Below are 25,518 nucleotides of genomic sequence, written 5' to 3'. Positions count from 1 at the left end.
TTTACATTTTGAAAATTTATGACTTTTACCTACTCTATAGCTGTAGGCTTCTCCAGAAGAACTTACTCTGATTGGCCAGAGGCCGGGACACTAGCAGGAGGCTCATCAGGTAATTTACACAATTTAATTGTGCAAACAACTTTTTTTCTCATATAAGTATACCTTTATATCCGTCATATTATTAAAATTAAAATAACTGTCATAATCATTCACAACATAAAAAAAAAAAAAAAAAAACAATAAACAGCAACTGTGATCTTTGCGATATACTTTACTTGAATGCTTTCATAACTATACACATTTTTTTCCTAACTATACACATGAGCATAATTAATTTTGGAACAATGAATGGGCATACATTGATATATCAAACAAGTGGAACGCCTCTGGCAGTCTCGCCTGCATTACGCGATTTAATATAGCAGCAGTGCTAACTTTGAAAACTACTATAAAATAATCATTCACAAAAACACCATTCATATAATGACATAATACCACGTTCATTGACCATAGATGACATTTGAACGGTGACTTAAGACTTGTCAACTTTACCCATGTCCACATTTCATTCACTCTATCCATAAACTTTCAAAGTTATGATGGCAATTCAACAATTACCCCAACATAGCCTACGTTTATTGACCTTAACTGACCTTTGACCTTGGTTTTGTGACCTGAAACTCACAGGGGATGTTCAGTGATACTTGATTACTCTTATATCCCAAGTTTTATGAAATAGATCCATAAACTTCAGTTATGATAGTAATTCAAAAAATACCCCCAACTTGACCAAAGTTCATTGACCCTAAATGACCTTTAACCTTGGTCATGTGACCTGAAACTGGTGCAGGATGTTCACTAATACTTGATTAACCTTATGCCCAAGTTTCATGAACTAGGTCCATATACTTTTTAAGTTATGATGTCATTTCAAAAACTTAACCTTCTGTTAAGATTTTGAAAATAATTCTCCCAACATGGTCTAAGTTCATTGACCCTAAATGACCTTTGACCTTAGTCATGTGACCTGAAACTCAGGCAGGATGTTCAGTAATACTTGATTAACCTTATGTCCAAGTTTCATGAACTAGGTCTATATACTTTCTAAGTTATGATGTCATTTCAAAAACTTAACCTTAGGTTAAGATTTGATGTTGACGCCGCCGCCGTCGGAAAAGCGGCGCCTATAGTCTCGCTCTGCTATGCAGGCGAGACAAAAACTGTTTATACATTATAATAACATAAGAGTTTCTTGAGATCTGAAAACCTGTGAAACGCTTCCCAGACAATGACAGATCTTATACCGTTTTCAGTAACTCATCATTTTTTGGTCTGCACCAGGCTCGCACTAAAATAGTCCGCACCACAAACGTTCAGTAACTACATAGCAGAGTGGTGCTACTTTTACGATCACCCATTCAAATACTCGGGCACATTATGGATGGCGCTGGTCTGGTGCTGCTAATGGCAGCGTCCAGATAGCACTGGTCTAGGACAAGCTATTTTAACATGTGGCATTCATAAACTAAAAATCTTACGACTTGGCCTGGAGCTGGTCTGGACCAGGGAGTTACTGAAAGCGGCATCAGAGAATATGAATTTGATAATGGAATAGATTATCTATCATATTTGCTTATGCATAATCTCACCAGAGGACCACTTTGTATCATTCTATTATCAATAATGTATATCATATTATTGGACAATTGGCGTGGAAACAGGCTTTAGTCATAAGTAGCATGATTATAAAGGAGCTGAGAAAACCCATATACATTCTTAGTTTGCAGAAGTTGTATAATTGACCCGATGGGTCTATCAGTGAAGAGATAAATTAAAGATATTGCTCCACCTTGCTTTGATTGGGAAAAAATTTGTTACTTGAAAGTTGAAAGGTAATTCATCCAATTACCTGTACATATAGAGATGATTTTTCTGAATAAAATGTGATTTTTGAAGAAAAAAAAAAAGAAAAAAATCATATTTCATGAAGAAAAATTGTAATTTAATGCCATAATTTGGTTGCAAAAAACATACCAAACCAAATATAGCAAAAACTTACTTATTGGTAGCTGTGTATAGTGCATCCAAGAAAACAAAGCTGAGAATTATTGATGCTCTATAACTAATTTCAATAAATTTGGTAAGTGAATACATTTTACAGGCTAGCTGTCAGACATACTCAACACTCCGTTTTATTAAGGATCAGCCATGCATACAAAGTCTTTTGTTAACAAAGTGATAGGTACGGTAGGCAAAAAACATCTGATTAATGAAATTACTGAAATGCAGGTATTAATAAAAAAAACCAGATCTTTGTTATTCTTTGGATATTTCCTTTGATTGTTGTATCAAATCAAAGAGCAGATATTGGACATTGAGATTTGATTTTTTTTTAAATTCAGATATTGTACATCAAGTGACTTTTTGATATCTTTTCTTCAATTTTTTTTTAGCTCACTCATGCATGAATGAATAACAATCTTAGGTATACCACACAGAAGAAACTCTAAGCTTTACAATGATAGGTCATTATTCTATTATAATTGTGATTAAGTTAGGATAAATCATCATCTCAGATTCATTTATTCTAAGACACACTGTATAACTCACTTAAGGAATAATCTTTCCCTGTATTCAGATGAGAGTTCTTGTATCAACAGTCATAAGTATATGCCCTTTTTACATCTGAATACTGTGATATTGATATGTTATTTCAATATAAGATAAATATATTCATTCACTGCACCTGAAAGCTCCAATATGACCATCATATGCAGTTACAGACAGCTGCATCTGCATTATCACATATAATTGATACATCTTATGAATGTACAGTAAGTTGGCCCATATGGATGAGGGTTAAGAACATACGTGTACTTGCTGGGGAATATGCATAAATACAAACAGGATTTTGTTAAAGATTATTTATACAATACCAACATCTATATTCAAATAATAGGCATTATGCATACATGTATTGTAAGATAACAACCCATAGAAATACAAATCCATTTAGTTGGTGAAGGGAAGCAGGGAATACTTATTCTGTAAGTACCTAACTAGTGGGCGCTAGTATCAGGATGGCAATCTTGAAGTGTAATATCACAAGATTTACCATATACATATAACAAATCATGTGACCTATTTTCATATGAATTATATCACATGATGGTAGTACTTTTCATTTCATCATCACAATCAATATTGATCAATAAAATTCATGAAGTCAGCGAGCTATCTCTCTGACTCAGTTTCAATATTTAATGGCACATTTGCACTTTACCCCATTTTCACTATGTTAATATTTTATATCCAGATAAACGAAACAAGATATGTGATTTATTACCAATACACATCATATGATTCTATGTTAAACTACAACATAGGAAATAACAAAACAAAACAAATTACAAGAGGAGTAAGAAAGAAGGAGAGAGTGAGAGATATCAAGGGTAAAGGGAGAGAAAGGACAGAGGTGAGAGACAGACAGACAGACAGAAACAAAATTAATAGAGGAGGGCATAACATAGAATATTAGGAGATTCTGTCTGGATAAACTAAATAGTTGGAAATCTAAAAAATATATATATACGTGATTCAAACTAAATGAAATTATTAGTTTAGATAGAAAGAAAATTTTGGAATCATAAATAATACCGCCCGTTAAGAACCTTCGAGCAGTTCTAACTGTCAGGCTGACAGTCTACTTGGACCCAGTTGCTTTTGAGGACATTTAATTCCAATCAGCTGGGCTAGATGGCAACATGGGCATTCTGAAATGAAGCATCTGTATTTTTGGATGGATAACTTCTTTAAGATATTAAAACATACTCCAATCCCATGATTAGTAGCAGAAAAAGTTCTCAGGAATTACTGTTCTCCTTTACAATTTCCTCTAGTCCTGGTATCCTACTGAGTTCCTGTGACTCCAGAGCTCAAGATCCATTTAGGCTGGCTCGATGACAAAGACAGTTCTGAAAGACTACAGCTTTCTTTTAATGATTTTCTCCAGTCTTCGTATCCGACTAAGATCTTGTTGTTCTTGTGATGATGTAACAACCACTACATTCTCCCCAGGATGACTAGTTGATGATAAACGTGCCTTGAAGATATCTAACATGGCATTCTGGTCACTTCTCTTCAGACCCTGTATAAAACATATAGAAAAAGGAAGGAAGGTTGTTCATTAACATGGCCTACCTGATTATCCTCAAGACAATAACCATTTGGGGGAAACACATACAGCTTACATTTGAGTCATGTAAATACTCATGGTAACACAAGTACTATACAAATATAGTTTTCAGGAATTGCATTTTATCCAATACACTTGTATCCACATCATTAAAAATTAAAATCCCACATATATTCAAGTCTTTCCATATCAACTTCATATGAGATGCATATTTAAAAAACAGCCATGTTTTAAATCATATATTGATAAAAAATAAGTATGAAAAAGATAATAAAACATAACTTTAATTACAGTACTATTGACAAGATCAAGCATATCTTTTATTACAACTTTTTGAAACAGCCTCCAGAAATCTGTCTATTTATCCAAATATAGAGATAAGATTTACCCTAGTTTACAATGAACACACTTTTCAATGCTGAATAAAATCATTGTCTTATGAACAAAATATATTTGTTTGCATTACCTTCATTTCTAGAAGTTTCTGAAAGTTTGAGGTGTCTGTATCAGCAATAAGTTTGATGTAGTTATCAACGAAAGCTTCAGCAGGGTCTTGAGGTGACATTACAACCTTAAGGATCATCTCTGCTTTGGTCATACCTTTCACTACAATCTTGGTATAGCTGAAAAAAGAGATAAAATATATAGAATACTCATACAAAGGATGACAACTGGGCCCCGTCTTACAAAGAGTTACGATTGATCCAATCAATCGTAACTTTATGGAAATCCATCTGTGTCATAATTTTTTTCTACAGGAAATTTGCACAATGTTTTTTTGTAAGCAAAGAGAAGCACATGAGAAGTATATGAATATACATAAAGTTCGAAAATATTTTGAATAAACATGCATAATAGATGTTGATTTATCATACAGTATGGTGATGATGGGTGTACTGTATCACTGTGGCATCAGGACCAAGTCTCATATAGTGTTGCAAGTATAGGAAGCGAGAGATGCCATTCATCTTTAACGTGAGTGTATTGTCTGTTCAAATTGCTTTCTTAGTATGATATATACTCATGCATGTCTCAAAATCTTTGTTTTCGGAGAGACGTTGCATACATTTCCTACATGGTAATTAATTATGCCATCGCTTGATATCCATAGTTTAGAATGGTCATAACTCTTTAAAAATCAGGACCCTGGTGCCAAGATGTTCATCAAGATGTACAATAAAACTTAGTAGTGTCAGATCTAATTATTTTTTATGCTCAAATTCTATACACATCTTATCTGACCCCCAGCCCCCTTTTGAGATTCTACAAACATGATCTTTTCTGATTGACATTCTTGAGATTACCTTGCAGGTGCTTTCCTAGTGACTTGTGATCCAATGGAAGGTAGATCTAAGAGCACTGTCTTTAGGGAATGCGTGTCAAGAAGAAGCTGTTCTGCACCAACTGTACTGATCGGTTTACATTTATAGATATGACTGATGAATCGTGGAATGAAAGAACTGTGGAGTGAAAGAAAGATATTTAAAAATCACCAATGTTGATTGCTGCACCAACAGTATTTATTGGTTTATATAATTTATAAACATTACTGATGAATCATGGTATGAAAGAACTTTGAAGTCAAAGAAACATATAAAAAATACACCACTGTTGATATACAGTATTTATGCGCTTACATTAATAGATATGACTGATGAATCCCAGGGTCCGTTTCATAAAGAGTTACTATGGTAACTTTGTCATTATGACAACTACCATGGCAAAAGAGCTCAAGAAAATTGAATTGATAGGAGACAGCGGGTAGATTTCATATTGAATACACTGCTCAAGGTTACATACATGCAAGTAAATTTTTCCTTTCAAATGTTCCAAGTTATTGTACTCAAGCTTTTTATAATCATAGACACAATCAACTCTAGCAAGCAAAAGAGACAATGGATTTATCCTTATCTTTCTTTTTCTTTAAAGAAATATGATACATTTTGTTACAGAAGTCTTGCCTTGGGGGCTAAAGATTGATAGGGAATAGAATAAACATAGAAAAAAAACCTTGGGAATCTTATAATAAAGATGTCAAGCAAATACACAAACTGATCTGGGGCCCCATTGCATAAATGTAACCATATGGTAACTTTGCTATCCAATGATATCTATCATGAAATCCTTGATTCTGATTGGCTGTTGATCAGCATTACCATGGTAGTTACCATTGGATGGCAAAGTTACCATAACAGTCACTTTTAAGCAACAGGGCCCAGCTAGACAGGCATCAGAGTACATGAATTGAATTAAATGGATCATCATATTGACAAACTTACTTGGCAAATTTGATGCAGAATTGAGTGAAGTATTTTCTAGCTGATGCTAGGTTATCCCGTATGACTGGTAATGCTTGTTTGATATGTGTTGTAATAGCTGTTACATAACCACTCTGATCACCTACTGTCTCTACTGATGACCAGTTCACCTACAAAGAGATAATAGGGTTGATAGATGGGTGTTCCATAATACATGCACCACTGATGTTCATTATCATTAGAGGTATACTCTTCTCTTTCCGAGATAGCACACACTATGAGTGGGGATGAAATAATTATAGAATTATTATTTAAATGAACGACAAATCCCTAAAGTCGGGAAACATTAGGGTAAATCAGTAGAATACAAGAAAGACATAAGGAAAACAGTAGTGTAGAGTTTTGTAATGACTTTGAAACAGAAACATAGTAATGAATGCATGTGGGAAAAAACAAGATATTGACTATCATGAATGCATGCCTTTACATTTCTTCTATTGTGTCTTGTATGAATCATAAGATAAAATTCTAGTATGGATGTAGTGTGTGATTATTGGAACAATGTGATAAACAACACATTTTTATCATTGCTTGAATAATTCAACACCATTTATTTTCCTTTGATTATACAATATTATCTATGGAAATGCATGTAATATATTTTTCAGAATTTTGTACTTTTACAATGATTATGAATGAATAAGAGAGCAATAATGAGCAAAGAGTGAAAAAAATTTCAAATGGAACAGTACATATCTTTAATGCTTCGCTCACTTCTCAATGTACTAAAATTCCATCCCATCATGCTTTGCACTCTAGAATCATAAAGCAACATATATTAACTATTTGTACGCTGGGCCATGAAGCCCTCTGTGCTGAATTATTTTCAGGGAGAGAAACAATGGATTGTTTGTTTGAGCATGTAATGTGAAGTTCTCGTGGCACTGAGTGTGCATTGATGCGAAGTACGCATGGAAAGGGTTGATATACCTTCATCCTTTACTTCCTACTTTAAAATCATCCAAGAGCCAATGAAATGAAATTGAAATTTGCTACATACATTTTGTGACATAATGCACAAAAAATATACATATTTATTAATAACTTGGTTCATAGATTGTTAAGAGTCCTTTAACTTTACCTTATTCATGGCTGTTAAAGCGGGATCACATGCAGTCTCCAGATCTTGCACTAACAACTGAATACAGTTTGATATAACACTGAAAGATACAAACACAGATACAATATTATAATTCAACTAGTCTCAAGAAAACATGATAATAGTAGTATATTTATTCCAGTTACCATACTAATTTTTGCATCAATAAATCACATTCAACTGCACTCAATTTTTTCAAAGAAACAAGTTTCATAGACTTTTATTTATCACGAAATTAATAAGTTTCATAACTATTTATTGATAATCAACTCAAAGAGACAAGCTAAATGATGTTTCATTTTATACAGTAATTTATCATTGAACAAACAAGAAATAACTTCATATTTACATAGGCCTTCAGAGTTAATTTCCTTTTATTGATAAACATTCAGAAAATACTACTTCATAAATAAAGCCATTAGATATTGCTCTCTTAATACTCATTCATACATGGTGCAACAAAGCTAAGCACAAAGTAAGTCACATTGTGTAAAAACATCAATGGAATCTAAACAAAGTTGTTTAGACTGAAGACCAATAAAATTCTTTTAAAAAGAAAAAGTGCAAATTGAACAAGTTAACAAAAAATAATTTGTCCAGAGTTGCGCAAGCTCATGACATCATTCAACATGATACACATCAAAATAATCAACTCTTTATAACATCATTTAATGACATGATTCTTGACGAAGTGTGTCATGATAATGAGGACATCAAGAAGATGTCATGAGTTTGTGCGCATGACTTTGGACCAATTAAGAAGTATATAATGCACACTATCTTTCATAACGGCATCGAATCTGAACACGATGACAACTGTTGCTGCGCTTTGTCTCAATATACCTGTGTGGGGTTCAATTCAGCCAATAAATAACACAAAATTGATATCTTACTTGTGAAAGACATCCATTTCTCCATTGAGGTCTATCCTGTCAGACATTGATGGGTTGATCTTTTCCTTTAATTTCTCTTCAAGCTAGAAAAAACAAAAGAAACAAGTTTTCTTTTATTGAAAAAAAACTTCAGATATATGAATATATAGATATATGCATCTGGTTATATGAGCCTAAAGTCCTATTAGAGATTCTAATGGATGGGACTTGAGGTAAAATGACTCTTTTGTATCACTACATATCTAAATTTATATATATCTTCAAAATAATTTAATAATAAGGATAATTTGGTATGCAAGCTAAATACAAATTTAGTGAAAACAACCCCTTTCATACTTTTCAAACTGTCACAGATCTGATTCTGTGATTTTGCTGAATAAGTAATGCATTCATGTTCTTTTATTCTTTTCAAAAGCAGTAAACCTACACATTCATTTCCAAAATTTGAAACCCTTATCAAATAAAAGGTTGTATTACATTTTTTGTGAAAAGTGTGATATACAATCCTACATAATGAGGTAAACTTTGATATTTAGTAAAAGTTGAGACAATTGAGACTGCCTAATCAAAAGTCACATCATACCTGTTGGGTAGTATCCAGACAGTATTCTGCTGTGCATAATATACTACAAACCAAGTACTGTTCTTCAGGAGTAAACTTTGGTACATCAGAAGATGAAGATTCTTTCAAACCTTCTTTGAGAAGGGCTGAGATGTTTAAACCACCAGCTGGAGTTGTAGTTTGTGACCTGTATCAATCATACAGTGTAAATCAATATGAGCATAAAAACATCTCATGTCATTGCCTTTGTCATGAAGTGTCCAATCAGGCCAAAATAAATAAAAAAGAATAACAATTATTTTCTTTGATATTTGAACTAGTGTTGAATGTCTATGATCTCACAAAATAGCCTCACTTAATTTATTATCAAATATCGAACTACCATGATTTTCAAATAATCTACAAAAAAGCCACTAAATGCATAAAGGTTTCTGTCGTCAAATATACATGTATGGCATGGGGAAAATTATTTAAAAAATTAGAGTTCAAAAGATATGAGAAACATGTAAAAAAGCATTGTTTTAATTTTTTTTGCCTACATTCCTCTTTTATTTTGTGAAATAAAATGAAATGGGTTTATATTATGGATCATTTTATTAGCTTGAGGATGTTATGGCTAAAACAAGCCTAGATCATTATGATCAAATGCATCTCAAATTTAGGGGGGGGGACAGGTCCCCCCCCCCCCCCCCCCGCTTCCTATGCTTGTCACTCACTTTGGTAGATTGTTTGTGAGAAGTCTGTTGGCGAACACTCTCAGATACTTCTGGAAAGTTTGAGTTAAGTCCAATAGTGGTGTACCCGTACTAAGCTGAGAGCATTGTACCATACATTTCTTATAGTATACAAACAGATCAGCACACGAGGGCAGCACAGCACCGCTCTCTTCAGATTCAATACGAGGAGGACCCTGCGTCTTGAAGTCCTCTACAAATCGGTTGATCAAGTCAGATAGATTCCTAAACAAGATGTAATTTATTATTGAAATACAAATCGGTTGATCAAGTCAGATAGATTCCTAAACAAGATGTAATTTATTATTGAAATACAAATCGGTTGATCAAGTCAGATAGATTCCTAAACAAGATGTAATTTATTATTGAAATACAAATCGGTTGATCAAGTCAGATAGATTCCTAAACAAGATGTAATTTATTATTGAAATACAAATCGGTTGATCAAGTCAGATAGATTCCTAAACAAGATGTAATTTATTATTGAAATACAAATCGGTTGATCAAGTCAGATAGATTCCTAAACAAGATGTAATTTATTATTGAAATACAAATCGGTTGATCAAGTCAGATAGATTCCTAAACAAGATGTAATTTATTATTGAAATACAAATCGGTTGATCAAGTCAGATAGATTCCTAAACAAGATGTAATGTATTATTGAAATACAAATCGGTTGATCAAGTCAGATAGATTCCTAAACAAGATGTAATGTATTATTGAAATACAAATCGGTTGATCAAGTCAGATAGATTCCTAAACAAGATGTAATGTATTATTGAAATACAAATCGGTTGATCAAGTCAGATAGATTCCTAAACAAGATGTAATGTATTATTGAAATACAAATCGGTTGATCAAGTCAGATAGATTCCTAAACAAGATGTAATTTATTATTGAAATACAAATCGGTTGATCAAGTCAGATAGATTCCTAAACAAGATGTCATTTATTATTGAAATACAAATCGGTTGATCAAGTCAGATAGATTCCTAAACAAGATGTCATTTATTATTGAAATACAAATCGGTTGATCAAGTCAGATAGATTCCTAAACAAGATGTCATTTATTATTGAAATACAAATCGGTTGATCAAGTCAGATAGATTCCTAAACAAGATGTAATTTATTATTGAAATACAAATCGGTTGATCAAGTCAGATAGATTCCTAAACAAGATGTAATTTATTATTGAAATACAAATCGGTTGATCAAGTCAGATAGATTCCTAAACAAGATGTCATTTATTATTGAAATACAAATCGGTTGATCAAGTCAGATAGATTCCTAAACAAGATGTAATTTATTATTGAATTAGAGATGTAATTCAGAGGAAAATACAATATATAAAATGATTTTTTTCTCCCTAACTCAATTTACATTATCTCAATCATTATCTGTCTATATCTTTGTTTTATGTTCCAAATTTTATCATACCACTTGCATTCTCTGACAAAGTAAAAAGATATCTTCCTCTTAAGTACATGAAAAAAAGTAGTTCTGTACTTCTTAAATTCTTCACATGAAACTAGTTAAACATTATCAGTGTTTACGATGTATAAACTTCTCCATATGTTTATCATCATGATCATGATTATCTCCATCATCACCACACATAAAGTGGTTGTCGTCATCAGCAGTATCATCATCATCATCATCATCACCACTGTCTTCATCGACTTTGCTGTTTCATATCATGACTGCACAGTAATATACAAAGACTCACCTATCTTGTGATTGGATGTAGATATGTAGATGTGGTTCAAAACATTGACTGATGATGCCTTGGAATGATGATAACTTGGGTTTGGTTAATTTCTATAACAAAACAAAAGAAAGAAATTGAGGTAGAAGAGGAAACTCATATTTTCATTTAGAAGTTGACTTAAAATGTATTAAGGTGACATAAAACCCCCACTTAGTCTTGATAACATTGGCATTGTATGCCATACACTTAGAGCATGTGTTAAAGTGTTAAAATATTAAAGTGAATGTAATAAGTAGGGATTAATCTCATACCTTTACTTCAACTGGTTCATCATCCATCTCGAATGGATTTGTTGATACCGGTTTTTCTGTCACCATGATGTTTTCTGATGACTCACCCGCAGGTTGTAAGGTGATACCACTAAACCGTTTAGCAATGATGGTCTCAAAGTTAGTCGTACGTTGGATGGCAAAGAGTAATAACTTGACATCTATCTCAGATTCTCGCTTCTGCATTATCTTACCAAGCTCAGTTCTAACAGAAAAACAGGAATATTTGAAATTACATATCCAGTTGTATTGTAGATTGCAAAGGAAAAAAACGCTGCATGGATATTCATACATTTCATTCTTTCTCTACATATTTACTTTATTAACACAATCAACGATATAAACATACATAATAGCATCTGTACTTCATAATATCCTAAATCTGTAATAAACATCATATATTAGGACAAAAATATTAGTAACAAAAGATTATTTTCTTTCTAAAATTGTCATGGGAGGAATCTGGACAAATTTTGACAGGTGAAAAAATGGGGTGACGATGGGGGAAGGGAGGGGGAAATAAATAAAAATCATTGCTATAACCTTAAGAAATTTATATACAGATGATTATATGGTTTGCTGAGTGGCACTGACATGCCTATCTTGCTGAGAACTAAGTAAATCAAAGGTAAAAAGTAATAACTGTAGGACGTCACTTTCTCTTTATACTGTGTTAAAAGCAAGAAGGCAGCAAATAGTATTTTCATGAATGGACATGATCCTTCTATGTATTTTAATTTCTATGAATATAATCATTGCAATTAATTATTTAAATCATTTTTAACTATTGAGAGAAGAGAAATACTTACCTTGTGACATTGCAGAATTCTACACATATCCTTTCACTGACCTCCCAATCACGAGGGAACATAGGACCATACTTCTCTTCAAATTCAACTAGTGCCCTCTTGAGCCAAGCATAACGACGATCAATCTTATCCAACCAAGCTACATCCTGGCTCTCCTGGAAGAGCACCATGTACTCCTGAAGTTGGAGTGTCACAAACCATTTCATCAAATCCTTCCTGAATTTAAAAAAAAAATCAAAACAAACGAAATCAATGATTTTAGTTCTATTTAAGATGAAGTGAGAAATACCATTTCATTACCCTTTCAGAACAGGAGGGAGGGTGGAGGATGTTTCACAAAGTAGTCAGCACTGAATAAATTGTCAGCTCTGAGAATTTTAGTATTGGGTTTGATTGGCTGAGAAGCACTGGTCTCTGTCTGTTACTATGGTAACTATCAAAGAATGACAATTTGTCAGAGATATACATTATGGAACAAATATAAACCTTCAAGTTCAGTTTACAAGGAAAATTGATAGCATCATCATAAATAATAATAGGTAGAATCAATATCTTTTGATCATAGGGTAAAGGTAGCTTTGACTAAAAATCTGGATCAATATAGACATCTAGATGGTTTGTAAATCTAGATTGTTTGTGAATATTAATTGAAGCTCAACTTACTTGACTTTGGGATCAAGAACCCTGACTACTAAACAAGCCTCTGCAAGTTCTCGCATATTTCCTATCGGCTGTAGAAAAAAACATGACAATATAAAATAAGAAGCATTTTCAATACTATACTTTTAACTATCATAACCATAAACTTGCTTGTTTAATACTGGTGACATTGGGTGAGGCATCCAGACATAGTCTCTCAGAGAGAGTGTAAAGCTTGCAGTCTCTTCAATGTTTACACAAAAACCAATGCTTTCGACAGGCAAGTCAAATCATGCTCTTGTGATTCATAAATACTTAACTTCAATTATATCTGAATTTAAATTCTACAAAGATTTATAAAATCATTATATCAATTAAGATACATATTTTGCAAAGTAAAAAGAAGAACAAAACTCAGATTATGCTCTTACCCTACTTCCTTGGTTGGCAAAGGATTCTTCAAAATCTGCTAGAATCTGAACACCTAATTCAGACTGAATTTTGCGAACTCTGAAAAAGAAAGGGGAAAAAACGACAATTAAGCATCACTGTGCCAATAACACTTTAATCCTAATATCTCAATTTTGGGCAAATGGTTTAGCTTCACAAAATTAAAGTGCTAAATGGCAATTCTAGTGATTGTAGTTGAATATTTCATGAATAAATTATCAGCATAATTCAGATACAGGAAATAATTATAATGATATAACATTTATATTGTGCTAAATACATAAGTTCCCAAGTGCACATAAAAGACAGATAAACCAACATGTATATTTTAAAATCTGCTGCTAGAACTTACTTGTCAGCTAGTTGTCTGATCTGAGATATACTCATGTATTTCTGGAAATGTTCCATCACATTGACAACTCCTTGCAGAAGATTTGCTACTTCACCATACTGTCGTCTTCTTGTCATGCTCCTGTTCACAACAATCCATCAAAGAAGTGTCATCTCTAATGTATATTCCAATTAACATAAAAATACAGGTGTATTTCCAACAGAAAATATAATAACTAAATCATTACTTACAAAGTTACATGCATAATTACATTCAATAATACAAAAATACTAGCATAGAATATTTTTGTAGACAAATAATAATAAATAATTTGAAAAGAAATATATGAGCATCTTTGAAAATAGGGGATTCACTCAAGAGCATAGGTGATAGTCTTCAAGTTCATTCTTGTTGTATATACTTACTCCAGCGAATCCACACCTCCGACAAGCATGTGAAGATGATTAAGGGTTGTAATAGATGAAGTCAGGTGACGTTTGGCATGATCAAGCTGCTTGATGTCTCTGGTTATTTCTTTCACCTAAAATATCAAATAAAATGTTATCAGTTCATTTCATTCAGCCATTTGATATTTGTGTTGTGACTGACATCCAAGTCATTTTTCTACTTTGAAATAAAAAAATTCATTTGAGAGTATTTATAGTATTTTGTATTTATGATGTACAGACATATTACTTATTTCTAGAACACACATTAAAGAATTATTTATCGCTACTATCATCATACTTAAAATCTCAAAACACAAACCAAGAAATGAGACTTACCATCTGTTCTGATTTGTCAGCCTTTTCTTTGATATCTTTTATTCTTTTGAAGAGTTCTTGAATAGCTTTCTGTGCTTCCTTGAGAGCCTTTTGGAATTCAATAAAAGAAAGAGAATCATAGTACACATAGAAGTACTAAGTCAAGCACATTTACTTTTATTCACAATGATTACTGAAATATTATCAATGTTCACACCAAACTAAAACAATGTGAAATTATCCAAACAATATGATCATGATGTACCTCACATATATGATACACAAAAGAGGCTAAAGCGAGATACTTATTTTGAGAAAGATTACCCAAAAAATTCATGTTCTTTTCATTAAATTAGAGAGAACATTATAGACCCCTGTTACTCATCCAACAACTTTCAAAGCGAGCAGTTTTATCATCTAAAGTCCAAATGAAAAAAAAAAAAGAATTTATTACTTCTCTTCCATCCTGGCCTGCAGTTGTTTGTCCTCGGACAACTGCTCTGATCTCATCATCAAGCCGGCGTATCTTGAGCCTCATACGATTTACTACCTCATCTATGTTGGCAAGTGACTATAAGGAAACAAAGAAATATTTCATGATTATATATGGAGTATTAGAGGGCCAATCTGTACATCTATTTCAATTAATCTTTTATTAACCACTTGCAACATTGATAAAATGCTTGAATGAATTGACAAGTATCCTGAATAAGAATCACAAATCTAAAGAACCATTATGAATATGATACCGTTATCAGTAATTACACCTCTCAACCTTTAACAGTTCACAGAATATCTACCAGAATTTAAACAAAAAGATCAATACATTTATGTTGATCAGATCCATTTGAATTATTTCACAAGTAGTTTTCACTTTTTATAATTTTCAGTCAAACAGTTATACCCATATCACATGTATGTATGAATCACAAAAATACATCTGAACATTTTCCGATGTCTTGACGTTGATCTAAAATTCTCTTGCATTTTTTCCAAACACCAACCTAATTCATCCTACACTGTAGAGATGGGAATATCTCAAGTTTGTGGTAGGCTAACCCCTACTTAGATAAAGATTGATAAATGAGTAATATTGAATGTTATTAACATTACTTTCTTTTTATTACCTTAATAATCCTAGTATATTATAAGACTGTCTTGACTATTATGTAACCTCTGCCATCCAAAAGTGACTTCCATGATATCCTTAAATTCTTAATACTATTACCACAGCAGTAATCATTGTATGGCCGACTTAACTAGTAATTCATCAAATTATGTCTGAGTCTATTCTTGGTAGAATAGATTTTCTCTGAGCATACTTACTTGTTCTGTAGGAAAGAGATTATTTATGTAATCCACAGCATTGAAATCAGGTCTATCCAATGGGTCTGAAGATGGGAGGACCTGAAGAAATATAGAATTGAAAAGGGATACATGTATCAGTAAACAAGGCTCAACCACCAGAAGAACTTTACCTTGGGCAACCATTATTGAAAAATGATAAAGTTTTGATGGCCCGATCTGGGCAACCAAAACTTTTTAAACCCTTGAAATATCCCTTGTACTAGCATCTGATGTGCAATGGTAAAATTGAACAGTATAATAGAATTGGTGGTATATCACTATGGCAAATGACTACATGCAATTCTACAAGGTGCCCATTTTTCAGTTAAAAATATATAAACGAATTTGTTTCAAATTAATCTGCAAGTCAAAATCAACATACCGATATACCGTCCTCCTTTCGATTATAAGTATTTTTAGAGTTAGAGCAAAAACAATTCCTTGCCATATAAATCCTATTACGCTCCCATCTGTTATAGCAATAGATTGAACATGTCACTTCAGTGCAATATTTCCAGTGAAAATCTCTCCAGAATGTAATTTTTTAGTCATTGATCTTTGGAGTCCAAAATAAACTAGGGTCATAAGGAATTTCGGATGTCACAATCATGGACTTTACCCCTGGGCCCTGCCCTGGATTTTACCCCTGGAATATTGTAATGTAATGTCAAAAGAGGTTCTTTTGGTAAACATATAATTCATTATTTACTGCTTTCTTTATCAAAATTATTATTATTTATAAATTATAAGCAATAAGCAAAATCAGCATTTGCGCATCAATAATAGGTTATTTAAAAAATCAAGCAATTATTTAGGGATTAATGCGTGATTTCAATTGACAAAATCACTCGGCTTGATGCGTCCAAAATTTGGCAAGTGCGTCCGGTATTTGCGAAATAACAAGATTCTGGTAGTACTGTCAGTAAATAATTTACCATAGTAATATAAATTTATTTTGTTCATGACATTTTCATTTACATGTATATTTGGAAATTTGTACAATGTAATTTTTTTTTTAATGATTCAACGAGTGTATTTTGGGGACTTGTCAGGCCTAAGTTAACTTAAGGCAAGGGCAGGCTAGACCAAAAGCTTCGGTCTCTGTTCTATTGGTTGCTCCACTGAACTCCGTTGGCTCCACTCACCAATAACAGAGACCTAACTCGATCTGTACAGGGACTCAATGGCAAAAATAGACAAGTTTTTAAAAACCTGATAAACCATTTTCTAATTATTACCAACGTACATAACCTAGTATTAAGAGCACCGTAATGATATTTGGACTAATTTTTTACCCTTAATTCCTGCCTTGAAACTGGTTTTAGTTAATGACTTCATGAGATTCCCATCATTAGCTGGACTATGTAAGCTGCCATATTGGTTCTGAAAGTGACGACAGACTCCACCCCTTGACCCTTACGTCACTTACAGTGCCCGGATGTTTCCGTGAGTTGAACGTATGTCGCTTGCGTATATGATCGATAAGCCATCCAACCCGATATAGAAACAATGATCTGATTGGCCAATGGTATACAGTAGATCCGGAAGTTTTTCCAACGGCCAAGTTTGTGTATTATGGTATAGCACTTTCGGATATATGGTACAAATTGCGAGTTGCACAAGAGCCGAAGTAAGTCACTGCTTTCTTTTAAGTTTATTTTTTCCGTTTTGGTGCATTTAAGGCCCAAACGGAATATTATTTATTTTGGTCCAGTTCTTTATATAAACTGTTTTGAAATTAAGACAAAAATCGAAGAGCCCCGTCAGGTTTTTGTGTATTGTTAACCCTGTAATGAGGGCTGCACGATCGCGAGCCATATGTGTAAGTAACGAGGAGAAATCTAAAAAAAATTGTAATGTTTAAAAAAACTCCTCGAAACAGACGGCTGGCTGCCTGCTGTCTACTAGTACTACTTGGGTAGGCTCAAGACAAAGTCAGTGTCCGATTCTGGACCAGCAGCCAGCTCCTCACCTAATATTAATGATCCCTAGATCTATGAGGTAAATACTGATTATGTTTTGATATCAATGGTCAACTTACGTTAGCGTATTTGACCGTTTGTAAATGTGGGCGTATCAGTTATCACGTCATCGTCACGACACTCACATTATGTTAAAAATAACTAACACACAAATGAATACGTGGGGCAATGTCAATTAATCTATAGGACAGGACACAATCAGAAGTAGGCCTCTAATTAATATTTAGAAATTTAATTTGATAGTATTTTTCCAACTAAAGAAGTCCTTGTGAACATATTTACCTGTTCAATTGCTTGTTGTACATCTGGAGGGAAATTCAAAAGAGAATTTAAGTGATCATCTTCAAATGTTTCAGTCTCATCCTCTTCTGTGGTAGCCATTTTAGAATTTTTACAACAAAATAAAGATTAGGAATATTACTGGATGAATTATAAATAATTTCACACTAATATGATTTCATGATTATATAATAAAATATAAATATATACGATTTTTATTGAGAAAAAATTTGATGACCTAATGTATATCAGAATAGACAAATTAAGATTGATCATAAACGATTAAACTAGCCGATCTCTGCCATGATTCCCAGATCGTGGGGGAATGGTCGGCTCTGAACCATCATCACGAAATCTTGAAGAAACGTCAACAAAAGATACTTTTTGAACAGGTTATACTACAACGAAAATAATGGGTTCTACACAGGCATTGAAGATACTTTTGTGGACGGGATTCAATAAATCACTGAAACTGAAAATGGCCCGACGTACCTTCCTTTCCTTTGGAAAAAGTAAGTTAGCGTTGCAATTCTGAACGTGGCCGTGGGAGTGACAAGTACCGGTACGGTATAGGGAATCCTCCCTTCGAGACTGCCGACCGTAGCCGCCTAGGAAGTGTTGGTTGCACTGGTGTGCAGTTACGACGTCGTGCGGGTTGGGAGGGGGGATGTTTCATTTTTGGTGTTCGTCTCACTCCAGCTCTCAGTCATATAGGCTATTATAGGTAACAAAATATAGATGTTACTTTGGTGTTCGTCTCACTCTCATTAAAATTATTAGGTATCAAAATATAGTGGAATAATTGAATTGTAATTTGTAATCGTAAATTCGTATGATTATGTAATTATTCATAATCCATTTGCCATTGGCTTTCAGTTTTGAAGAGAAAAGATCATCCAGGCCCACCCCCAGCGCCAGCCCAGGGGCGGTATTCTGAAAACGTCCTTATCTCATATGTTCTTATCTACGACACGATCTCAAATTGGTATTCTAAAAACGTTCTTATCTTTTTCCTTATCTTTTTCTTGTCTTTCTTGTTTTTCATCCTATCATGCTGAGCGCGTAATACTCGCGCATATCGTATTAAAGCGCACTAATTTCCGCTAAAAAGATAAGAAAAAATGTAGATAAGTGGTATTCTAAAAACATTCTTATCATTTATCTTTCATGAAGCCTAGAGGGTTATCACATTCACATCTCATAATGGCCTCGTTCTGTTTTGCCCAAAATTGACGGCCACTGCTAATGAGCATATGGTAATCGGTATTCCTTCAATCCTCTCTTTCATTCGCCCTTTATTTTATTTCCATTTTTCTTTCTTTTTCTTCTTTTCTATATTCCTTTATTTCATTCTCTTATCCGCTTCATCCTATCTGTCTCACTGTCTTGTCTTTCTACCTCTCTTTATTTCTAATTTAAAAAAAAAATTCTTCTTTCATTCTTACTTTTTTTCCCCCTTTCTTTCATTCATTCTTACTTTCCTGCCCTTTTATTTTCCCTATTCATTCTTTTTCTTTACTTTCTCTCTTTTTATCTTTTTCTTTCTCTCGTCTTTATTTTTTGTGCCTTTCATCTTTTCTTTCTTCTATCTTTCTTTATTTGTTTCTCTCTCTTTATTTCTTTTTCCATTTTATTTCTTCATTAAAAATTTTTGTTTTGTTTCTTCCTTCCTTTCCTCTTTCATTTTTTAAATTTCTTTCATTCATTCATTTTTTTCACTCTTTCCCCTTTTTTGGTTCTTCCTTTACTTTATCCTTTTCAATCTTTTTATTTTCTTTTTTTTTCTTATCTTTGATTTTATTTTGTTTGTCCTTTTTATCTGTCTTTCCTTTTTTTCTTTATTTTGTTCTCCTTTTTCTTCCTTTCTTTACCATTTGTATCTTTATTTCTTCCTTTTTTTTTTTATTTATTCTTTTTTTTTCATTTTAGGTTCTTTTTGCTAGCTTTTCTTTCTTGTGCTCTTTATTTCTGTTTTGTTCCTTTCATTTTGTTTTCTGCTTTCATGCAGAGCCTTTTCTGTCTTCTTACTTTCTCCCTGTTTTATTCTTATTTTGTACCTTATTTACTGTCTTTCTTTCTTTACTGTCTTTCTTCATTTTGTGCATGTGTCAACTCAAGAAATAAAAGCAGTCATTGTGTATAAAATGTAAAATGCCTATTTCTCTCAGTCTGCCAGAAACTAGTGTACGCGCAGTGCGCATGATATTATCTTGACATAAGGAACGCTTCTATTGGTTAAACTGTAAATATAAAGTGCATTTTGATTGGTAATATCTAAAAAAAGGGGCATGAAGATAAGATAGGGGCAGTCCTTATAGAGATGATATTAGCGTCTTCTTATCTCAATTACATAAGATGAAAGATAACAAAGATAAGAATGTTTTCAGAATACCACCCCAGGTTTCCTTTTTATCTAGGATGCACTGAGCAGGCTTTTTGATCTATCTAACTTAGACCAAAAGTTTTGGTCTCTCTTACATTGGTTGTACTGCTGTACTCTGTTGTGTCCACTCACAAAGGAGGTAAAAAATGTTTAAAAACCCTTCAAATAGACAGCTGCCAGCTGTCTACTTTCACTGTATAGACCTCTGACTCTGTCATGATTGCATATTCACAATTTAGATCAATCATCTCACCTATGTCTGACTGTGATATTCATTTTTTCTTCTGGTGTTGACAGTCACGATTCCATCAACTTGTAGATGTTTAGATGCAAGCCTGGTATCTTTTAGTACAACAACATCCCCAGTTCAACAAACCCAATCTGAGCAGTGTGAAGAGGAGAATGTTGCAGAACTATCAGAGAATGATAGAGTTAATCCACACTTCATCAATCGTAACCCAAGGAATCTTGAATTGATGGCAGTAGCAAGGAAAGACAAAGGATGGTCACAGAGTTACCCTAGAAAAGATTACTGGCATAAGTATGTTTCCTTACAGTTTTTCATCTGCAATCATTTTCCTTTTCTTTTTATCCACATTCACATTCATTCTACCTGTTTAAACTCACACTCAGGACTTTGGAGGGTGGGGGGGGGGGGCATTTGTCTAATTTTCATGTAATGGTGGAAAGGGAGAAAATATATATTAAATGAGTGTGTTCAGTTTTTTCATATAGATTAAATTGTCCCTGATGACCTTTGTTGCATTCAGGCAAATTGTGAAAGGTTATTTCTTTTCCATGAAGCCTGCATATGATTTGAATTTTACTTTTCCTGGTTATTTTGCAGAAAAAATTTATCAAGATTTAACTTAATTCATTTTTTATTGAATTGGATTTTAAAGAAACAAAAGGAAAAGAAATGACATTGCAGCGGTGGTCTGGCTGTCAAAGTCCACCAAAGCGATGTGTTGGACCAAGCAAATTTGAATAAGAAAAAAAGCAAAGGAAAAAAAAAATAATTTCACCATGATAAGACATTTCTATCTGATTATTTGTACTGTTTATGTTATGTTAGATGCCAGAGCTTTAAACTATATATTTTGAAAATAATCAAATTAGGTGGACCAGCTTGAAAACTATAATTTTTAGTTAGTTTTTAACCCTGTTGTTTTTCTGAGAGCTTCATATTTTCATTCATTTTTTAACCATTCCTCCAGGTTATTTGTCAGCAAGACCAACAGGCATATCACAGCACACATTGAGCATCTCAAAGGTAACATTGTAGTGAAAGCATCTACCAAAGAGTGGGCCATTAAGAGACATCTTTACTCTACATCAGATGTATCAGCCTCAGAGAACCTCGGAAGAGTATTAGCTCAGAGATGTCTGGAGTCTGGTATTAGCTTTTTACATGTCAACATGAAGAATGAAGAGAAAGAAAAAGAAAGGGTATGTACTTCTCAATAGTATTTCATAACATATATAAATAATACAGTTGAATCTGCCTATGTTTAATCTCCTAGGACCACAAATATATGTTTGACTTAGGTGAAATTAAACTTTTTAGAAGATGAAGTTAGAGACTTTTCCCAACTGCAATGGAAACAGGCTGAAGAACACATCAAATGCATTGAAGAACATGTCAAATAAGAACGATAACTAGCTGGGAGGTTTTTGTCGACAGTTGGTGAACCAGAACAGCAGTTTTGTTGAAAGTTTCTGAGCCGAGGGTTGAAAAACTGCAAATATGTTGTTTGCCCAGAGTCACAGATGAAACTGCTGCTTTGATTCTCTAACTCTTGACAAAGACTGCTTTGTTATGAAGGGTACTTGACAATGTATTCTCTATGTTCCCACAGGCGTTGTGCAAGTGAAAACTCACTAGTAATCACACATGTTTTGCATATTCTGGTCTGAAAAAATACTTTGACTTAGGTGATTATTGAACTTAGAGAAGGTTGAATTATCCAGACTCTACTGTATTACATACTGTGTGTATGTTTTGTTACAGTATAATTGACTCCTTACCTAGTGTACAGGTATATTTTTTATATTCATTGATGTTGCATTCAATAAGCTTTAAATGCTTTGTACATGTATGGCCAGCAAACTAGATAGGGACGAGAAACACCATCAAACTAGTCCTTAAAAGAACTGTTGTATTCTCTTTGTAAAACTTTTGAACAGAATCATTTGTATAAAATAGTCTCAAAATTTTGAATGGTATGCTCTGTTCTTTGTGGGAATTTCAATCCTTTTCGTGGCTACTTGCATGGTGTTTTCTCAAATCTCTTTAAAAAATATCACATTAATACAAGTTAGTGTCTGTAAAAAAATGGGACTTCCATGGTGAAAATTACTTTTTTAAAGTTTATCCTCTTCTGAGTCAGATGATGCAATGTTGTACATTTACAGTTGATATTTTCATGCAAAAGCTACAATGTTAGACATGAGTATGAAATACAACATTCAAATTGAACAAGGAGGTTTTCACATAGAGTTACATGTACATAATCACCAAATGTATGAATACCAATGATTAATCAACACATCTCTTTGTTTTTCTCTTTCTCAAGATGACTGTATTCCTCAATGCTCTTGAAGAAGGTGGTTTGGTGCTTGGTGAACCTAGATCAGTTGTTGATTTCAGAGAACCAATTAACTACTTTCCAGAAGTGGATTGACAAGAGATCATCAAACAGACTCTGCCTGTTTCAACATGAATAGAGACTCTCTTTAATGGATCCTACACTGACATTATTGGCATGAAAGTATTGTGGCATTCCTGAATGCACTCACAGCCCCTCCTGATCATGTTTTTAGGATGCATTGATGTAACTATCACAAAAGTTAATTATATGATCCAAATGCAAAGTTTTAGGAAAAAAACACCTCCAAATTGCCAGCCGTATCCTTCAGCTTCCCTCAGGAAAATGACCCTTTTGACCACTACTGAAAGGACTGGGTCTTGAAGTCATGGAAGTAAGAAGTTGTTGGCCAGCGCTTTCCAGTAGGAAGGTTTTCCAAATATTCTTTATCCCTGTGTTCTGGGCTCCGTAACACAAAGGTTTGCGATGAATTGCAAGTATGAAAGAATAGCGCCGATTGGTTCCCGGTCAGTATTTTATACAGAGTGCGCGTGCAACAACGATCTTGATTGGTCATTGGTATTTAGCGATTGATTGCAAAGCTTTGTGTTACAGAGCCCAGGTCTTGGTTAACTAATTTGGTTTTTTGCTTGAACACAGTAGTCACATCCTGTCATTAATTGATCCACCAGGATCTTGATCAGAAGAGGTTGTATAGTTGTGCAGTGGCTGTTATTCATACAAGTAATCTGTCTATTCCCAGTTTCTCTCCATTGTTTCCTTCACTAAACACCCCCAAACCACTACTTTTTCTTTACTATACCACACAAAGCCCACATATAAACAGTCAAACCACTGAGGTTGGTAGTGATATGCACTGCAGAATGCAAATAACTGCTCATTCTAAAACGTGCTACAACTTTCATGTTGAGTGCTTTTGGTATACATTTATGTATATATAATAAAGATTAGATATACAAAAAGAAGAATACCATCAATATTTAGGGTTTGTTTTGTGTTGGCCCTTTGTGTAGGTGTATATGCCTTTTTATGAGAGTTTCATGTGTTTTGTGAATGGCATGTATTTGTAAGAATGTAGATAATAAATCAAAGTTATTATGGACATGCAATCTCACAAATGTGTGATCAGAACTTATTAAGGAACTTAAAATATGAAATTGTAGAACTTTTAAAGGTCTCATTCAGAAGTCGGTCTTATCAAATTAATTATTACCCATTAATGGTACAAGCAATGTGTGAGATTGTTCATTGTTAATGTCACATTTTTGATGGGGGTGGGGTAGAGATAAGCAGTCATAGACTATAACATTATTACAGGACTGAAAGGGGTAACCAACTTCCTAATCAAAATTAGTTTAAAAATCATATATACCTCCTAACTTGCTTAGTAGTCCCATTGTGTGAAAATAGTTTTGAGGATTGTCAATGTCAGAAGAGAGTGATAGACGGAGTTGTGATAAAGAAAGAGATATTGAGAGAAGGGGCGATAGAGAGGGGAAGGAGATGTGAATATATATAGATATATATATAAGAATGAACAAGATTTGAATTGGTGGATGGATAAGAACCCATTATAGAAGAAGTCCATCCTTTTGTCTTGTTTTTATCAAGGCAAAAATATGAAAATGCCACAGACTTATAAATATATAAAGATTTGACCAAAGAGAAAAGAACAGCTGGGTTTTAGCAATGTTGCCCATGAGCAGCTACTGTATTTAACATTCTACTAAGATTATCAATTTCATTTTTTTTTCATTTGTTCATGAAAATCCATTAAAAAAAAACATCTACCATATATCAACATATTTATAATGTGTAAATCACAAATAGTATTGTATTGAATATGAGAGTAACATCAAGGAAGGAATTAGCTGACTTAATACTAACAAAATACATAGATAACATAACAATGACAAAACTAAAAAAAAACAGTGTAATCAGGGGCGGATCCCGGATTTTCCAAAGGGGGGGAGAACATTTGACAAAAAAAAGGTCTTCACTTTCAAAAGAGGGGGCACACCTCTGTTTCAATGGTATGTTTACATTACAAATTTTAATTTGGCTTCTCAAAGGGGGGGGGGCACAGC

The 25,518-nt window shown here is 33.4% G+C and overlaps 2 protein-coding genes across 3 annotated transcripts; one reads left to right on the top strand and one right to left on the bottom strand.

Annotated features, from left to right (window-relative positions):
- Positions 1 to 251: 251 nt before the first annotated feature.
- LOC129255025 (vacuolar protein sorting-associated protein 53 homolog) lies at positions 252 to 19,075 on the bottom strand. 2 transcript variants are annotated; one of them, XM_064107044.1, is made up of 20 exons: positions 18,932 to 19,075; positions 18,443 to 18,528; positions 16,158 to 16,238; positions 15,286 to 15,402; positions 14,853 to 14,939; positions 14,493 to 14,608; positions 14,089 to 14,208; positions 13,718 to 13,796; positions 13,311 to 13,378; positions 12,648 to 12,863; positions 11,821 to 12,043; positions 11,528 to 11,619; positions 9,784 to 10,026; positions 9,089 to 9,254; positions 8,506 to 8,588; positions 7,595 to 7,673; positions 6,475 to 6,623; positions 5,500 to 5,655; positions 4,662 to 4,818; positions 252 to 4,147 (listed from the first exon to the last, which is right to left on the bottom strand). In XM_064107044.1, exons 4-20 carry the CDS (start codon positions 15,367 to 15,369, stop codon positions 3,983 to 3,985), a joined length of 2,283 nt encoding a protein of 760 aa, XP_063963114.1. In that variant the 5' UTR covers positions 15,370 to 15,402; positions 16,158 to 16,238; positions 18,443 to 18,528; positions 18,932 to 19,075; the 3' UTR covers positions 252 to 3,982. The 2 variants fall into 2 exon arrangements, with proteins under 2 accessions (XP_063963114.1, XP_054749550.2); XM_054893575.2 differs by lacking the exon at positions 18,932 to 19,075 and having other exon boundaries at positions 18,443 to 18,563.
- On the top strand, positions 18,729 to 24,399 carry LOC129276513 (large ribosomal subunit protein uL18m-like). Its single transcript, XM_054912896.2, has 4 exons — positions 18,729 to 18,951; positions 21,120 to 21,363; positions 22,040 to 22,271; positions 23,399 to 24,399. Exons 1-4 carry the CDS (start codon positions 18,852 to 18,854, stop codon positions 23,504 to 23,506), a joined length of 684 nt encoding a protein of 227 aa, XP_054768871.2. The 5' UTR covers positions 18,729 to 18,851; the 3' UTR covers positions 23,507 to 24,399.
- The last annotated feature ends 1,119 nt before the right edge of the window (positions 24,400 to 25,518 follow it).

This window comes from Lytechinus pictus, chromosome 2 (assembly GCF_037042905.1).
Source record: "Lytechinus pictus isolate F3 Inbred chromosome 2, Lp3.0, whole genome shotgun sequence".
NCBI classification, from domain to species: Eukaryota; Metazoa; Echinodermata; class Echinoidea; order Temnopleuroida; family Toxopneustidae; genus Lytechinus; species Lytechinus pictus.
Note: the sequence above shows the minus strand (reverse complement) of the source record. Positions and strands in the feature narration are given on the sequence as shown.